The 19,485-nt window shown below is 36.9% G+C and overlaps 1 protein-coding gene across 2 annotated transcripts in view; it reads left to right on the plus strand.

The window, feature by feature from the left end:
• Positions 1-19,485, plus strand: part of POU6F2 (POU class 6 homeobox 2) — a 393,997-nt gene that overhangs the window by 163,711 nt on the left and 210,801 nt on the right. For both annotated transcript variants that reach the window (XM_063304155.1, XM_063304156.1), the window contains 2 exons: positions 12,174-12,265; positions 14,927-15,155. In XM_063304155.1, coding sequence (XP_063160225.1) covers positions 12,174-12,265; positions 14,927-15,155 — 321 coding nt within the window. The remainder of the gene's footprint in view (positions 1-12,173; positions 12,266-14,926; positions 15,156-19,485) is intronic.

Genomic DNA, 19,485 nt, shown 5'->3' on the forward strand with positions numbered 1-19,485 from the left:
TCGAAATTTCATCTTCACTCATTCTTTCTGTATGATCAGTATGCGTTCTTTAAATTTTCGTCACTCACTCTTGTATTCAATTCACATCATTCATTAAGCACACTTTCATTCTTGAACCCACTCATTCCTTTTTTAAACTACACACACTCCCTGAGTAACCTATTCTTACTCCATTCAACTTCCTTTTATGTTTTTCTGTACATATCCAACTTTCATTTCCATAAAACTAACTGGACAGAAACAAGCTCTTAAACACAGCCATTTTCCATTCTTTTGACAGATATTCATTCCTCACAGCAGGCCACATACCAGTCTTTATATCTCTATCAGCATTTGCGTGCCTTAACATGTTTCCATTCAGTCTTTCATCTTTTGTAAACATTCTACCAAGATACACAAATTCATCTACTTTATTTTCTCAATTAATAAATATCTTGCAATACTTCATTTTCCCCATCACACGCAACTGTCTTGATATTTGATACATTATTTTCAGATCCATATTCCTTCTTGCATCATATAGTCTGCCTAATATTTGCTGTAAATCATTTCAGTTCCCAGGCAATAACCCAATGTCATCTGCATATAAAAATACACTTACTTTCACATTTTCAATACATCTTGAATGTCAGCACAAGCGTTCCTTATACATTTTTATAAAGGAGACATCACACATTCTTGTCTTTCTCCCAGCACAATGTTGAATCATTTGCTAAATGTTCCATTTGTTATCACACAGACTTTGCTTCCATCGCATACTGCTGTTACCACATTCAACAACAAACCTTCAACTCCTTATTCATGTAATACATTCTATCATAAAGCCTATTAACTTTATGAAAAAAAATTTCTAAATCAACAAATATATAAAACTGCATTCTTGAATATTATCAAAAACCTTAGTATGAAATTCTGTCATACAAAAAGAAAAGGAAATAGCCATTGTCCTGACTCACCAAAACATAAACTGCTGCCACTAAATGTGTAGCTGATCCTACAATCAAAACTAAGAATTTAATTACCAACACCTTACAAAGAGATGGGATCAGAATCTAGTAGGATCAGAGCCTTCTGTGTGAACCTGTGAATCACCTTTGCTGTTTTACAGATGCTGGTTTGAGAGATTAAGACAAAGAAAATGAGAACCAAGCTCAGATCTGGTTAGTACTGAATGAAAGATCACAAGGAGATCTCAGGGCTGTAGGCTAAACTGGGAAGTGGTGATATATATGTGTATGGGTCTATGTACATACATCATAGAAGAAGGCAACAGCAAACCATGGCCAGGTCCATGGAGTTATAGGAGTCTAAGCCAATTTAGGAGAGACTTTATCTTAGAATTCTTCCAATGTTTCATTTTATGAGCTATAGAGTACATGCTTTTCATGCAGAGAGATCCCGTTTCAATCTTCAGCATTTCCAGATTGAGCTGGGAAATAATTTTTCCTGAAATCTCAGTAGTTCCAACACTATTGAGTTGGAGGACTCAGCATAAGGGCCCTTCCTCTATGTCCAGTATAAAGTGGCACAAAGCAGCTTTCAAAAGTCCTAAGATTACATGTAAATGCTGGAGTCTGTGCTGGATTTGTAGTGGATGATTCAATGAAATCATTGGTCCAAGATACAGCTGTTATAAGAAAGAAAAAATCCATCTAAGGATGATTAGGAAAGGAATAAAAAACAATGATTTTAATATTTTCTTTGTTTTTTTAAATTCAGTTAATACTATATAAATATTTATTCATTTATTTAAAGTGCCATCAAGTAGTTTTTGACTCCTAGTGACTACATAGATATATTTTCTCTATAATGATTTATCCCTAACCTGTTCTTTCAATGGTGTACTCATCGCCACTGTAACTGAGTCCATCCACCTTGCTGCTGGTCGTCCACTTCTCTTTCTTTCCACCTTTCCCAGCATTACAGCCTTTTCCAGAGAACTGGGTCTTTGCATAATGTATACAAACTAGGATAATTTGAGCCTGGCGATTTGTGCCTCGATTGAGTACTCTGTGTTGGTTTGTTCAATGATCCATCAGTTTGTTTTCTTGGCTGTCCACAGAATTCTCAGGAGTCTTCTCCAATATCAAAATTCAAAGGTGTCAATACTCTTCCTGTCCTTCTTCTTTAAAGTCCAACTTATGCTTCCAGAGTGTCACAGGGAATCCCATGGCTTGCACGATTCTGATCTTTGTAGGTACAGACACATCATGGCATTTGAATATCTTTTCCAAGGCCTTCATGGCTGCTCTACCAAATGCTAGTCTGCAGGGTATTTCTTGACTGCTTGTTCCTTTACTGTTGAGGGTTGATCTAAAAGGCAGAAGCTGTCCATCACTTTGATATATTAATTGCCAATTTTTTGATATATATATATATATATATATATATATACACGCACACACATATATATATACACACATATACATACATACAAGAAAAGGAATCAGAAATAAAACTGCCATCATACTTTCCTTATTAAAAAAAATTTACTATTCTGGAATATTGTGCGGAGCTCTCTTCACCATGTTACAAAAAGGCTACATTACAGGAGGAAAAGGAATAGAAAAAACCAAAAAGGCCATTTCCCAAATCTATTTTAGGCCTTCCCTTTATAAGATTATAATAAATATGTCAAGTTTTTGAGATCTTCAGATTTCTTCATTAAGCAAGAACTTACCAGAAGGAGAAGGAGAAGCACAAATACACAAACAAAAATAGGTTAGTGAAGTGGGAAGCCCCACTAGGGTAGTGTCAGCCCCACTAGGTAAACCAGACCAGGAAATCAACTCCACCTGAAGGCTAAAGCTATTTTTATTTAGATTGGCTATAACAGAATCATTTAAGTCTGATTGTGTTGTGCTGCCTCTCCTTCTTACACCTATGTAAATTAGGGAGGTATCTGCCTGAGTTGCTTCCAAATGTTATCTTATTATTCTGGACTTTAAAAAATGTTCCAGCCCCTTTTTGCCTAGGTAACAATTCCCGCTTATCTCCATCAAAGTCATCTTTCTTAATCTCCAGGAGGGAATGCCAAATTGATGCTGAAGGTATCACATGTAAAATATTCCTAAACAATGGGATAGTGGATTCATAATTTTTTTTTAAAGTTCTCAGTCTGCTGGTCTGGATTATTCTTACTGTTAATTGCTCTAAATTAGGCATATATTTATTATATCCTGTTGTGGATACATATCAGCAAAATTGGGGCACACTTATTTTAAATAAGATTTGGCCCAGATCATTTGGGACCAAAATTACTAAAATTCACCAGCCAACATGGCCACTGGCCACACTAGTTGGGAATTCAGAAGGGTATAACTCCAACACATGTAGAGGGATCAATTAAAGGAGGCTGTTGTAAACATACTAAGTATATGGCATTACTTAATACAGGCTATTTTCACTTTTTTCTCAACGCTGTGGACCTGTCACCAAATATCTTTAGCCTCTGAGCCAAACCAGATTTGAAGTATGGGTAAATTCACACGTAGGGTTCCAGATCTATGGCGAAAAAATCCACATTGCCATCAGATGGGAGGGAAGTTAATTTTTCTACGTGTCTTTTCTGCCATCTAGTGGCCACTCAGATTTTTGCAGACCTCTTCATACACTTAAATATTTTATTCAGCCTTTCATAGTTTAGTTTAAAAGAATCCAGCTGAATCTACTGACAAACTCAGTTTGAACTGAAGGAATGCTAGAAGGCTCTGCATGTAATGTGTGATCATTGGTTGCTTGGGGACAGATGAAGTCTGAAGTCATCAAGAAATGAATTTTAGTCAGGAGCCAGTTCAGTAAGTTTTTATATAATGAATAATAATATTTAAGTCGTAATTGTGACATATAAAGTAGATTATAGGAATATTGCCAATGCCATGCTAAGTCCAAGCTGTGTAGGAAATAGAAAAATTCTATAGTTTGGCATGAGCAGAAGTTTAGCAAAGTCAGCTTCTGAGAGAGATTTCAAACAACTGTAAATGAATGTGGTAGTTAATAATGGAAACTCAGCTTTCTTTCTCAGCAAGAATAGTTTTATGTAATCATGTATTTATTCCACAGGAAGCTTAGCAATTTGAAAGTGACATTGGAGTCTTCCATCCTATTTTAACTCTCCGAGGTTGAGTTTTTAAATGTGTAGTTATAAACCTACAGATAGCAAGCTCATCATGTGAAGATAAATACACACTTTGGCCTCCTTGTCAAACAAATGTTATTACGCTTAGATAATCCAAATGGTCCTGTTGGTGTTTCTTTCACAAAACACAGCTCACTTGACTGTTGCAATAATTGCAAGGAAAAAAAATCTGCAATATATGTTTTTCATACGTATCCTCAGTATGAAAACATCAAAGAAAGAAATTGTGTTTATTGTCTGCCAATGAAACCTGTGACGACAACAATGGGAGGTCATACCAGCTCCACTCCACTATGGCTTTTTTACATTTTAAATCTCCCAGGAATAGAATCTGGTTTTATATAATGACATGGCTGGACATGGTAGTATTAAACCACAAAAGTTCTGTTCCCCATCCCTATGCATTTTCATATGAGGATTGTATGAAAATTGCTCCATGAAGTTTTTATCAGGAAAATTCAAACCATAAATTGTCTTGTAACTTAGTTTCTTATGCACTGAGTTACATTAGCATTTATTTTGACAGCTGAGTAAGTTGGGTAAATTGCTTTGATTATCACAACGTAGATAAGCTATGTACAAATGTTACACGATGTTGTACATTCTTGTTTTAGTTGAAAACTGTCAGACTTACCATGATTTTATTTTTGGAAAATTAGTTGATCAAATGCTTCCAAAACATTGGTATGCAATAAGTGAAAGAGAGAATGCTAAATGCAAAGGAGTTTCATGAATCTGATGGATTTTTTAATGTTTTGGAGATATTTCCAGAAGCCAGAACTAGTAGTGTTAGTACATATAGTCATATCAATTGTGTGGCACAAAGAAGGCTTACTTTGTGAGTGTCACTGCATCCTCAAGAGGTGATCCAACAAAGTTCTTTAGGGTAACCATGGACTGTCTTTTGCCCTGGAAAAACAGATGTTGGAGCCCTCAAAGATCTAGAGTGACAAAGTTTTGAGGTCCTTTGAGGATATGTGGTGTTATCTTCATGCCAACTGGAACACAGATAGTCCTCATTTAGTGACTTCCTCAGACAGCAACTGTTCACAGTTACAACAGTGATGAAAAAGTAACTTTGTGACCAATTCCCACATTTACAACCTTCTCAGCATCTCTCTCTCTCAGTTGTGTGTTCACCATTACAGTTAGTTAGTACGTGTTGTCCTGTGCCTGACCCATTTTTTTTTCTTCCTCCCCCCTCGCAGAGCAGAGAGATTGCCTAAACAAACTATCTCTTCCTGAGCTGGTTTTCTTCACAGCACAGCAGTCCCTAGAAAGTGCTAACTGCAAGTTAACAAGCTCAACTCTGTGACTTTAATTAGTTGATTAGAACACTCTGCCTGCAGTTGCTTCCTGAAATTGACAAGACCCTAATCAGTTTCACACCAAAGGCTTTTGTTTGCCTCCTAAGGGGCTTCCTGCTTGCAGCCCCAAGCACACTAGGCAAACAGCTGGCACAAGTGCACTCCTTTCGATGTGTCTTCCCCATTGTGTGCCTGCTTACCCTCTTGTAATCCCTTCCTCTCCAATGAATGTAAATACATCAATTCTCTTCTTGCTAATTGTCCCAGTGCTGGGGTGAAAATTCCAAAGGGTGGGGAGTAGAGAAAAGGGGCTATAAGATTTGCCTTTTCCCCTGGCTTCCTTGTGAGTTGAGTTCTGGAATCCCTCCCTGCCATTTGGGCTCACCTGGCTATTTGGGGTCATATCCTTCTGATGCAAAGAAAACTAAAGTAAAATCGTAAGCACAGTTGCAGTCATGTGATTTTTAACTTAGCTACCACTTTTCTTAACGACCGAGTTGCCAGTCCCAATTGTGGTCGCTAAATGAGGACTACCTATATTACTTTTGACCCTGCATATTAGCATACCATTTGATTTAATTGTACAGGCTCTTCTGAGGCCTGAATGTGGGCAAGATGTGCTGTATGACTTACTACAGTGCTCTCTTGATCCCTGCCTACGTTGGCTTGTTTAAGCTGGCCAAAAAGTATTGTTTGGATAGATCCAAGGAGTGGTAAATGCATCCTTGCATATTGCAGACCTTAAAGGAAGCCGTGTACCACTCACTTCTGGAATAGGCCTTTTATACCGACTGCCATCGAGTTACAGATTGTCCATTCAAGCTGCTTCATGCAGTGATGTCTATGCAACTGCAGACATTCTTGAAAGACACCAATTATTTCAAAGGATTTCAGTATGGGTTCAGGTTTCATTTTGGGACAGGTTCAGCTATTTCACTTTGACAGATGACAACCTGTGGAGTGGAGACAGAGGGTGTATGATTCTCTTCATTCTGCTTGATTTCTCAGCCGTTTTTGCTATTGTCATCTCTGCTATTCTGCAGGACCATCTCTGTAAGTTTGAGGTTGTAAATAGTATTACAGTGTTTCTACTGCTACTGTAATGTGGTCTCTATGTGGGGCTACCTTGCACTAGGTCCAGAAACTGCGGCTGGTGTAGAAGGGGTAGACCAGACACTGAGTAGGCATCTGTCTATGCACATGTTACGCAAGTACTAAGCCAGGTTCAGGGTTCTATGTTTGACATATAAGGCCCTAAATAAATTGTAACAAGGATTCGTAGCGGAACACCTTCACTTAGTTGTTTGCTAAGGTCATCAGAGGAGGTCCTTCTGTCTGTACAATGTCGCACACCTTATTTGCTTGTGCCTGCAAATAAGAGATGCCTATTATGACACCTTGCAAACCTTTTAGGTATCCACTGAACGCTAATCACTCTGGCCTTCTCTGTATGAATGTTGGATGAAATGCTTTCTTTTATTTTGTCCCTCCCCCCCCAGCTTTGTTGTTTTTATTACAATATTTTAATTATTTTATTATAAACCACATAAAGATACATTTAGAAGGGAATTGGCATAGAATTATATTCAACAAATAAATACACAAAGTGTAAATTTTGCCAAATTCCTTTTATAAAAGTATCCACAAATCTGCATGCTTGTAACAGATTCCAGACTTAAAGGCCTTCTGTTTATTCTGCTGCCCTTAGCTCAGGTGATCAGACATGCTGTCTGCTTCTCCTGCAGTGTGGCCAAAATCTGAGCGTTTGTGGTGGCAGTCCCTTTGGGGATGAGGCGATACACTTCTCCTTTTGGTGTGGTCCCAGGGAATGAAGAGGGACTTTCACCTAGGGCTCAGCTCATTAAGTGCAAAATATATTTTCAGATAATTAATTTTATAAGAAAAACAGTAAATTTTTATCAAGTCAGGGTAGAAATTTCAGTGACATTTGTGGGTAGTTCCAACACAATGTGCATCTTTGATTTTCTTTTTTTTTAATTACAAATTAATCGTATTCCCAGGTTTTTTTCTGCTTAATGATTTGTTCCATGTATTGCTTAATCCCTTTGTAAAATATTGTTAAGATTGACACATCACTATAGAGATAGAAGGCAATTGAATAATACGTAGCAGTCTATTTTATTTGTACCTTAATGTGGTAAGGTTTTTCTTTCACATTTCCATTATTTATAAGTATGTCCCCTTAGAGAATATAGAGAAGAATTTGTTTTAAATGAGCAGATAATACCTTCTTTAAAATTTATAAGTATAGCAGAATCAACTCCTTTTTTCTTTCTTTCCTGGATCATGGTGTGGCAATAAAAAAGTCCTGAATTGCCTTGTGCTTGTTATTCAAAGGACAGACATTAAGGAGAAGAGACTCTTGTTAAGGTTGGGTTAACTTAAAAACTTTCATTTTTATACCCATCAGTTAAACCAAAGAGAATAAAATCATAGTAAACTATCTGATAAAAATCCTAAAAAATGTTGCTTGGATATGTTGCTCTTAAGTTATCTACATGCCTTTTGCTGGTTGGAGACTGAGTTCTTGCTTAGAAGCAGTAAATACATATAATCCTGCTGCAGCTTTGTTTATTACTAATATCCATGTTCTTGAAAGAATAACCCAGGCACTTTAACCTATCCAATAAAATATACAGAAGTGAAAGCAGACTTGTGTGCAGATATCCCCTATGTGAATGCTGAACTGCAAGCACAGTTGGGTCAACTGAGTACTCTTTTGATTAGCAGTTGGGTTAGGCTCCAGTCAGAACATTCAAAGTAGCCCTATCCAGCTCTTTTGGTGGAGCATACCCAGAACACGCTCAGTGGAGTACTTCTGTCAATGGCCATCACTGTTACAAAGTTCTGCTTAGATTAAGCTGAATCACAGCTGACATCTCACTACCTTTTTCAAATACATAAGGTATGCAGCCATTGGGCCAGAAGGTCAGCTTTGCCCACTTTAAGGGGTTTATGTGGTTAGCTAACTACAGGGTTTATTATATGGATACATGAGTTGCCTCGGGCTCAGTATATTTTAATTTCTGTTTTCATATTGTTGATACTTTTAACTGCTTGTTAGTCATATGGTGAGTGGGCAGCTGTGTAAACTGAATTTTAAAAAATGAATTATTATTTTGGTAATTGCATTTAACAGTACTATAGGGAAACTGCAATCAGAAGTATTTGACAGGGAGAATGAAGCTTTCTCAGAGGGAGACTATGATGCCATTTTACAATCAGCCACTAGGGATTTGTAAGTGTTTCCATTTTGCTTTTCTCAGTCTTTCTTTTTTTTTTAGGCTAAATGTTATTTTATTTAATTTTCATGTTATTTTGGATTTTTAAAAAACCAGTTGTACTAAACTTCACAAGTACTGTTGTGCACTTTTCATTTAATATATACATTTTTGCCCAATGTACACAGTTTTTCCAAACAAATTTCCATGAAGCAATGAATTTTTCTACATAGTTTTCATAAATATCTGCATTTTTGTGGAGACATTTCACTAAGAGGAATATGTATATGTATGCTAATTCCTCTGCAAAATTCACATGAAGGATAAATCTTTGTTTGTCCAGTGGCTCAACAATGTAACCCAAACGAATTTCTTTCCCATTCTAAGTGGCTATCATGATGAACTGAAAGGTAGCACAAAGGGAATGGAGCAGGGTTTCTCAACCAGGGCTCCATGGAACCCTGGGGTTCCATGAGAGATTACTAGGGGTTCCCTGGGAGATCACGGTTTATTTAAAAAATTATTTCAAATTTGGACAACTTCACATTAAAGAAGTAAGTTTCATTTTTTTTTTTTAGTTTAAGAACACTGTTAGTGCATATATACAGGCCTACACATGAAATGAATATAATAATTTTGTAACTTCTGGCCTGTATTTGAACCTGAACGTGCAGGGGTTCCCTGAGGCCTGAAAAATATTTCAAGGGTTCCTCCAGGGTCAAAAGATTGAGAAAGGCTGGAATGGAGAGTCTTTCACCTCTTGCCATTGGTCAGTGGAAATCAGAAAAAAGAACCTTATCTTGGTACCACTAGAAGCTTCCTGCTAGGAAACACTTGCTGCTTTGTTTGGGTGGATGAAAATGGGATTTAGAGATGTCTGCAGCAGGGAAAGGATTAACATTCCCTTTCATGTGCTAATCCTGAACCCCTTGTAGCTATTAACTAACATCACCTTAAACAGTTCTTGTTTAGCTCTATATCTAGTGCCAGGGATCATAGATGTTCCCACCATATGCCATACATCCAAAATGAGGGAATGTGGTCCAGTAAAGAAAAACTTTGCATTCTGCTGTTGATAGTTGGTGGCCTGGCTATCAGCAAAGGGATGCTCTGGGAAGCTGCCACCCAGTGTTTTTAAGGTCACCATCCTCTTCTTGTGCTTAGATCAAGCCTATATAGCTTCATGTCCAGCTAGGTGGCAGCACCTAGTTAAGTTAAGCACAGTTGGACCTGTAGTTTAGACTTAAAGATATGCATAAAAGTGATGAAAATAACAAAAATGTAACTCTTGTGCAAGTAGAAATGCAAAAGTACAGCTGTCAAATGGTTGCTGTTGCTTATAGTTTCTTCCTGTTCTTCACAATTCTGTTCAACACCAGAGAACAAATAGCAGGGTCTTTGCTTAACAGTTATTATGGCTCTGTTTGCGCAACACACTAACCCATGGTTAACTGAACCATATGTTTGTAAAACTAACCATACTTAGTCGTTCAGCAAGACAGACTAAACTGATCACATGGGCTATGTTTGCAGGGGACATTGTGCTGAAAAGTGGTTGGCTAGTCTGTGATTCAGCATATCACATGAATGCAGCCAGTATGTTCATCGCTGAGCAGTTGCTCTAGGAAAGAAAAATGGAACTTAATAATTACCTATATGGATTGAGTTTGTAAAAACAATGAGAGTAAGTGGTATTTTATGTGAAAAGAAAATATCTTCTCATCTGAGTAGTTTGCGTGTCACATCAGTGGTATAATTCTGGAGAAACTAACTTGCTATCTTGGGTAAGTTTACAGCATTCATTTTATACTGCTCTCATAAACAGAACTCTAACAGTAGCAGATTTTTAAGGCAAGTCAGTCAGCAATATGGTATACTGTCAGAATCAGTTGTCAATAAAACATAAGATCTGGGCTGAGTTGTGCAGTTGTAAAACATACAATCAAGGCTCTTAGAGTAGACTGCAAAAGTCAGAGCTGTATTTCTTACATTCTGCCTGTGGAGCTTCGATTTATATGGTGATGGAGTGAAAGTGGATGCTCCATACTGACATTTACCAAGAAGAAGTGTGGTGCGAATGAGACATGGTTGCACTTCATATTTAGTGGTGCCTACTTCACCAATGTGGTGCCTACTTCACCAATGTATGAACTGATTCGAAATTTGTCTGTCTCACCTTTCTGCCTAACAACTGGTATCCACGTAAATCTTAATACATACATAAAAATACACTTGTTTCATGAGGGTAATTGCTTTTTGGCATGACAGTATTAAGAAAATCCTTCCATAGGACATATGTATACTCTTACTACAATGGTTTTCAACTATTGGTTCCTCAGTGAACAAAGGAAATTACTCCCCAGCCTACAAAATCAGGTGGAACCAGATGTTTTAATCATGGAACCACCCAGGTCCTTCCTGAAGAGTTTTTTACTGTTTCCTTCACTTGACTGATTAACAGAATTCCACATGGATTCCTCCTTTGTTTTCCCACCATTTCCAACTTTTCTCATACTGCCAAAAAGGAGAAGATCCCTGGCAACAACAGGACCTCTAGCTAGATAGTTTATTGCTTTTCTAAGCATGCATATATATATGCATTCCACTCACTACATAATAAACTGGAGCTCTATCTTGCAAATGTAGGAAACAAGCAAAGCCTGTAATTGGACAGAGTCAGTCCAGTCCCCTTGGAGCCATTCCCTTCTTTAATTGGAATGAGGTGGTAGAATTATGGATGGTACTGTTTCATCCTGAGCATCATTTTTGAAATGTAATCAAATATCACAACAGAAAAAATATGATATGCTCCCCGATGTGCTCCATTTTGTTTATTTGCTTTCATATCCATGGACCTTTTTGTGTGTTTTGTGGAGGAACATGCAAAACTATGAGCCGCCTCCTTGAATTTGAAATGTTACAGTCTAAAATGTTGACACATTCATTTCCCATTCCATGCACCAAGTAGGTCTTCTTAAATAATCGTACTCTTTGTGTCTATGGGAAACCCAATGGGCTTGCAACCATCGGTTACAGGGACACTCGTATTGTACATCAAATGCACTTTATTGTATATTTACTAGGATGCTAAACAGATGTGATGTGACTTTGGCCCAGATGACTTTTCTTCAGTGAAATTAAGATAGCTGTTACTTGCTTTTTAGGATTCTGAAAAAGTATTTTTTCCCCTCCTACGAAGAAAGCTCATGTGCTTTCCTCTAAGTAGTTGTACAAGCCACATTAATGGTGTTGATGATAGCTGCAGTTTCACTGTTGTCAGATCTCTGTGTTAGTCTGAAAGAAGGGGCTGGATGGAATGGATGTTAGCATAATTTAGGCATCTGATAAGTGATTTGAGCACTTGAGTTATTGATAAACTGCTTTGACATATCATTTTCAGTTTGATGCTATGTGACATTACAGTAAAATGTAATGTGCTGGTCTCCAGGCTAGATGCTAAGGTAGAGCTTTTTATTTGAATTCCAGGAGCCAGAGGAAATACAGCGCTGTGCGATACAAGTACATCTGACCAGCACCAATCCAGTCAATCCCATCCAGCGTTCCCTGTTGGGCCCCAGGTCAGTTTCTCTCTCTGAGTCTAAATAAACTTCAGTTTTCTGAAATTAAGTATCAGGCCAACAAGCAACTTAGCATATAAAATTATCTGACCTCACGCTTCAGTTCAAAATGTCTGTAGACATTTAATACACAGCAATTCAAGGGTTTTTGTTTGTTTGTTTGTTTTAGTACATGTGTATATGTTTGTGTATGCATGGGGGAAAAGCTTATGTTTCTCATTCTTTTACAAAAACGGGCGGTTTACAATAAAACAGTTTTATTGTAAACTGCCCAGAGTCCCTGTTTTGGGGGAGATCGCGGGTAGCAAAATTTGAATAATAAATAAAAAACACAGTATGAATTTGTATACTTTCAAAGCAAAATTTAGGTTTTTGCTTCATTTTGGCTTGAATTAGGTTTTTTTGTTTTTTGTTTGCCCATTAAATTAAGTCAATAGGACCTCACTTCAGTTTTCTCATTTAAATGTACGGAATAAGCTACTAGATGCAATTTTAATACAAGTTTAACTTCTTGGCTTTAATAGTTATCCACAGAATTTGTTTCAGTTTAGTTTGGACCCAACAAATGTATGAGTAAATTGTAGTGCTTAGCAAAATTTGAAGGGCATATAAAGGAATAAAGCCAGATGAAAGGAAAAAGCTGGCAGACATTTTGAGCTGCAGTCTTTGGCCATGTTTGCACTATAAACTTAACTCAGTGTATTTCATTTGAACAATCATGGTTATTTTCAAGAACCTTGAGAATTGTAGTTAGACAAAAGGTTTCAGAATTTCTATCTGATATTGGAACAAAATATCACCAAGAATATTAATTACCTGACACTCATGCAAGGAGGGAATGCCAATTCATCATATAAGTGATTATGAATTATAGATCAGTGGTAGCATGTATGCTATATAGACAAAAGGTTCCATGTTCAGTTACTGACACTTCCTGCTATCCTTCTTTTTACAGATTTAATAGTTAGTAATGGAATTTTTTTTTAGGATGGCCAGTTAAATCTTTATATTGTAGAGATACTCATTGAATGGTACCCTCTCTGAAAAGTTTTGGCATGTTTTATTTTTAAGGAAATAATTAATGATCGTATATTACCTAGTTTTATCTCAAGAAAACAATGATACGAACACAAATCATAAGATATTGGGGGGATTGTAGCCAGTTTGGGTTGGTATAATTGTAATAAGATATGAAGAAAATGGAAAGAATTCAGAAAACAGCAACAAAACATTATTTGAATTTAGAAAGTATGCTGCAAATTTAAAGTAGCTGAAATTACGCATCCCAGAGAAAAGTTGAGTGCAGCTTTTAAGACCAGAGTAGAAGTCTGTTTCATCTGTTTAATTATGAGAAGTGGTGATCTTTAGCAATTTTCCCCTGCTAGCAATCAGGTTTGGATTAGTGATTCCAAACAAGAGTTATCCGTGTTTTACCTGTGATACAAATATGCAATTAGCATTTGTGCTTAGTTAACCAATGTGTTTAAAATGTCAGTACATTTTATTCTTTGTGTCATTCAGGTGAAAGATATTAAAAATACTTAAATGAAACAAATATATAAAAACAAAGTACTGAAGAGTTATGTATGGGAAGTAGCTGTGAATTTTTAATATGAATAGACAGCTATGCTGTACTGCACCCAACTGAAAGATTTTCTCCAGCAATTATATTTCCAGTCTTCAGCCACAGTATTGATCTATATAATAAGGTAGAATTTTCCTGATTAATTTTTGGTTTGTTTGTTCTATTAATGAGTAAATCGGCCAGCTTTTCATTTTTCCTGGTAGGTTTCATATTTATAATCAAAATGAAAGTTGCCAAGCTTGTCTGATGCATTATAGCTGTAACCTTAGCAATGGTTGCATCCACAACTATTAATAGAGGATCATATTTTTCTCATGGGGCTTCTTGAGGGGTAGAGAATTGAACTTGCTTGGAAAGCTGATGGGAGGGCACTCCAGAAAGTGAAGAGTGGGTTAAGCAGTTTCCAATTTTTGCACTAAATTCTGTCTCTAAAAAGACTAGTTCTCTTTAAATCCTTCGAATAAAATTATGTGCTTGCATGTAATGTATAGCTAGCCTCTAACATAAATACACATTGTATGGATAATATGATTATTTGGAGGGGTAAGGGGTGTTCCTGTACACATTCCTGAATTTAACTAAGGTCGCAATCTGATTAAATAATAAATTGATCATACAAAAAATATATATAAAAATAATAAAAATAATATATATATTACATAAAAATAATAAATTGATCATATGAATTTTTTAAAATTAATTTTAATAAATTTTGCTTTGTCCTACATTTCCACCAAGTTGCAAAATTAATGAATCAAGAAGCATATTTTGTTTGTTTTTAGATAGTGAACAGAGTCTACCCCTTTAAGATGCCTCTTGCTGTTGACATTTCAGCAGCCTGGATAGCCAGCTTGGTTAATTGGGAGTACTTCTGAGTCTGTTACACTTTTTAAAATATTGATTAGTCTAATGAATTAATTGATTACATGTTATGTCCCATCTTTGAAGAAGGAAACCTTAAGTAAGAAAAACAGATGCATTGGAAGGATTCTTGGCACCAGTGAAATAACTGTATCCCTTCTGCTGTATGTCTATTTTGTAGTATGGTAATATATGGTCACTGTGTTTTGTTGCAGCCACTGTTGACGGCTCAGCAGTTAGCCTCAGCTGTAGCTGGAGTGATGCCTGGAGGCACTCCAGCACTGAATCAACCTATTCTGATTCCATTCAATATGGCTGGACAATTGGGTGGTCAGCAAGGTCTGGTCCTGACTTTGCCTACTGCTAATCTCACCAACATCCAAGGGCTTGTAGCAGCAGCTGCAGCAGGAGGCATCATGACATTGCCACTGCAAAATCTACAAGGTAACAAATTGTTGGACCTTCATTATATTGATTTATTTCTGTGCAACCATGTCTGTAAATGCAAAACTGTATTTTAAAAGGTTACATTCCTTGATGCAAATTCATTGTTTTGTTCCTGGATGGTTGTTCCTATTGTTCCTATTGTTATACATTATATCTTTTAAAAGCCTGGATGCTAGATCGTATTTAATATTTGCATGCCTAATTTCGACTTTGTATATGTCCTTATGTATGGACTTCAACCCTTGGCATCTTTGGCAATGACTGCAATAGCCAGAATTATAGAAATTTGAAGTCTAGTTTGCGGAAAGCATGAACTAGATAATCTGCTAACCTGTGGAAGTTGTCAATAGATTCACTTCTCTAGAGAAAGGTACACAATCACAATTTCTTTTAAAGGTTTTTTGTAGCACTAGGAAAGTTAGATATCTTTTTAGTTGGGTTCAAGGAATCTAGGTCTCATGCAGACTAAGCCAGGCACAGGCATTTGTCAGATAGTTTGCCTGCATTGTGGCAGCATCTCTATTTCCTGTAGCTGATATGCCCTTGCCAAATCTCCTTTCTCTTTTTCCTTCTAGTGGGCCAGCATCATCATACTGTCACACAGCTCATCCTACAGGTATAACTTTCTAGTTCTGCCAGCAAGCTATGCTTATGGCCCAGTCTCAAAGGATTCTGGGCAGCATACCACATCACTCAAACAGAACAGCATAATAATAAATAACTAAATTAAAATCAATATCAAAACCAAAAATTAATCACACAAGAAAAGCAAAGATAAAACACAAGCACTCACAATCAGTCATCTGGGATCTGAAGTACATTGGAAAAAATAGTGGGTGGGTGCTCTGTAAACTGGGGAGATAATATTCCACAAGGTGGGCTATTACAGAAGAAGTTGCCAGTTCTCCCAGTTTTCTGATTCCTTCCTGCCTATTGTCTCTATCCATGGTTCCGTTCTATCTCTGTTTGGGAACACCTGTGATACTTGCAATAGAACAGACTTCTCAACCTGATACAGTTCAGAAGTATAGCTAATGGGGCTGGTAGTCAAGCATAGCATTGCTGTAGATGCTGATGGTTGCATCTGGAGGCACACTGAGGAAGACTGACATTGCTGAAAGGTGTTCAAAGTCTGTTAAAGAGATGTTGTGTTAATCTGTGGAATGACATTTCTTACAAGTTTATTCTAGAATCAGGTGATGATGGGAGGAAATTGTTTGCCGTGCAAATTTTGGATAGTTAATAGAGTATAATACAATGGTTAGTGTCAAGGCACTATAATTGGTTATAGTCCAAATTCCTTCTCCAAATGCACTTAATAAAACAGGGTAACACAAGGTAAGAATATTCAGTGACGATCCAATGTCATTATGTATGACTCACATAATAGCATATGCATTTATATGGCATTTTCTATACACATAATCTATCATGTGCTGCTAATGAAAGAAATCACTCACTTGCAAACAGCTGAATTGGAGAATAAGAGTCTGTTAAAAATGCCTATGTATCAAATGGTACAGCTTATTGTAACTATTGTGCAAGATACAGGCAGAACTTAGATCAAAGATATTTTTGTCAGAAAAGGAGTCCCCAATCACCTCTCTGTCATTGTGCCCATAAATGATGCAATATCTGCACCAGGATCATCAGTGGGTCACCCAGTGGTACTTGAGATTTCATTAGCCATCCACTGAAATTGATTGAGGACTGATAAAAGGCAACATGACTAATATGTAATTGATTTATATAGTTATAATGAATTACCATAAGATGTAACAACTAGTTTAAGTAGACTTATAGCAGAATTCTTAAGTAGAATTAGAAACATAAACAATAGCTCCAAAAGAGAAGCGTATCTTGGAGAAATGACGTTTCTTAAGTATCAAAGGCTGAAGATAATGGGAAGCCATCATCTCCATGTCCTCCTGCCTATGAGCTCCCATCAACATCTGTTAAGCTATTGCTGGAAACAATATTTGGTCAGATGTCGAGGATAATGAGTGACAGTAATATAATGAAATTGTATGTAGTAAGAATTCTAGCCAAGGTATAGTAACCAGTCAGAGTACTTTCGGGGATAATCTGCATAGAGCAATGAAACTGGGTTTGTGCTTTAAATTACTTATTTTCTTCAAGAAATCTTGCCTTTCTCTTTACCATGGAGAAGGTTCCTTGCATTGAAGGAAGGGAGCATTTGGGATATCAGTGCTGGTCACAAGCTGCAACCAACATGTGCTATGTAATTACAAAATAAATTTATTTTTTGTGTTCATTTTTAAGTATTCCTTTTCCTTTCCTTCTCTTGTTTTCTTTGTTTTTACTGGAAATGGCATTCCCCTGAGGTCTGAGTTACCCCAACCCTCCCATCTTTCAAATGCGCCTATCAGACATGGCCTTTTCCCAGGGCACTGGATTAAAGCTATGAACCTTTGGGGAATTTTTACTCTTGCACTTGTTATAATAGTCCCTAGTTTATTTCCTCCTTTGTTTTATATATTTCATGTGATCTGTTTTTAATTGTGTGTCCTGAGTTGAACTGCTTATAAATGTGATAAATATGCAGACAGATGATAGATGGATGGATGGATGGATGGATGGATGGATGGATGGATGGATGGATAGATAGATAGATAGATAGATAGATAGATAGATAGATAGATAGATAGATAGATAGATAAGCAAAAATATAAAATAACAACAAGTAGTCCTGGTAAAACGAGGCATCATTGCATGGGGCAAACTCGATATTGAAACAATGACTGTAATAAGCTAAAAAGGAGAAATAAGGATCAAGTGTTGGTTATTTTGTTGTTTTTGGCATAAAAGTCACAAGAGGAAACTTTCCCCCTTGTTCTTCTTTTTCAGCATATTCTCTTTTCCATTGAGGAAATAAGAACAGGAATTGTAATGACCAATCAAAGCACCTATATTACAATACAGGATGTTAGATTCAATTGGATACACCTTCAGTTATTACTCATATTTTCTATTTCCTAATGCACGTACTATGTATGTATATGCCAAAATGCAATCTAGAAGGATATGTAATGGGGAAATGTTGAAGCATGTGTAAAAGAAACAGATCTACCATGAGACCTTTCCATTTTGTAAATATATTTTGCTGACTTAAAGGCAGGCAAAAGTTTCTCACAGATCAAATGGGGCTTCTATTAAGTGAATGCTCTGCCCAGCAGTCTAAGTACTTTTTAAGTCATTAAACTCCAGTTGCTGCTGATAACTTGATGGATTGTTTGAAGCACCAAAGCCAACAGGTTCCCAAGGAGTGAGAAAGGAAGACAACTAATGTGCTGAATAGTCTACCAAATGCATGCATGATGCCCTCACCTGTTAGCTCAGTGGCCCGCCTCTACCTTGGGCAGATTTTAAACTTTAATGTCAATAGACCTTTCTTATCATAGTTGCAAATGGTTTTCACTTTAATGTTTAAAATAATGTCTCCCTCTCATACCATTAAGCTGCACAGAAGAACCTGTCATTCATAAATCATAGATGAAAAGGACATACTAATGCACAAATTTTGCTTGTTTAAAATTTGAGAGTGCATGTAAAGTAGGGAATTGCAGATTAAAAAAAGAATGGAGGAAAAGGGTCCTGATGAAAGCAGATAGAACAAAATGGAAAAAGAGGCTTTTTAGTGTGGGTGGATGATGAAATCTTAATGAAGACGTAGGCATTATAAAAGTATGTCCCTTGATTCCTTGGTGTTCCAGCTTGTATTTACTGCAGGTATATATTATAAATAAACATAAGATGATATATAAATTTTCATGAATTCACTGTACTTTACTAAATTGAATTATTTGCCTACCTTTTGGCTGAAGAAAATAGCATTTGGAACCAAGCAGTGTTTCTGGGCAATCTTCATTTAGGACAGTGTAATTCACAACAGAAAAGTAAATAAGAGTTGTTCAGCCTGTTCTATCGGTAATCTAGGAACCCAGGGAATAAATTCTGGAATGTCAAATACGGTGATCATGGAAATGTCCATAATGGAAAACCGTTCCCAATGTACTGAAATAAGAGCTTCTCTAAACGTTGCATTGACTCTTATGTTACGGTGCCACAATATGACTCCTGTACTTTCTTCTAGAAAGTTGCAACAGCCCTTTGTGCCAAGGGAACGAGAAAGCAGGAATCTGTCAGGATGACATGGCAAAATGCACTCAGGGTGCTGGAGAAAGTTCCAGGTCAGGAGGCACAAACCTTTTGTACAATTGAAGTAAAGCCTACCTCTCTAAGTGGGAGGAGTAAAACTGGAGCAATCTGTCAAATTTATCACCGCCCAGGGTCCCTCCTTGAGGGG

The sequence above is a fragment of the Candoia aspera genome, chromosome 4 (genome assembly GCF_035149785.1).
Source record: "Candoia aspera isolate rCanAsp1 chromosome 4, rCanAsp1.hap2, whole genome shotgun sequence".
Classification (NCBI taxonomy): Eukaryota; Metazoa; Chordata; class Lepidosauria; order Squamata; family Boidae; genus Candoia; species Candoia aspera.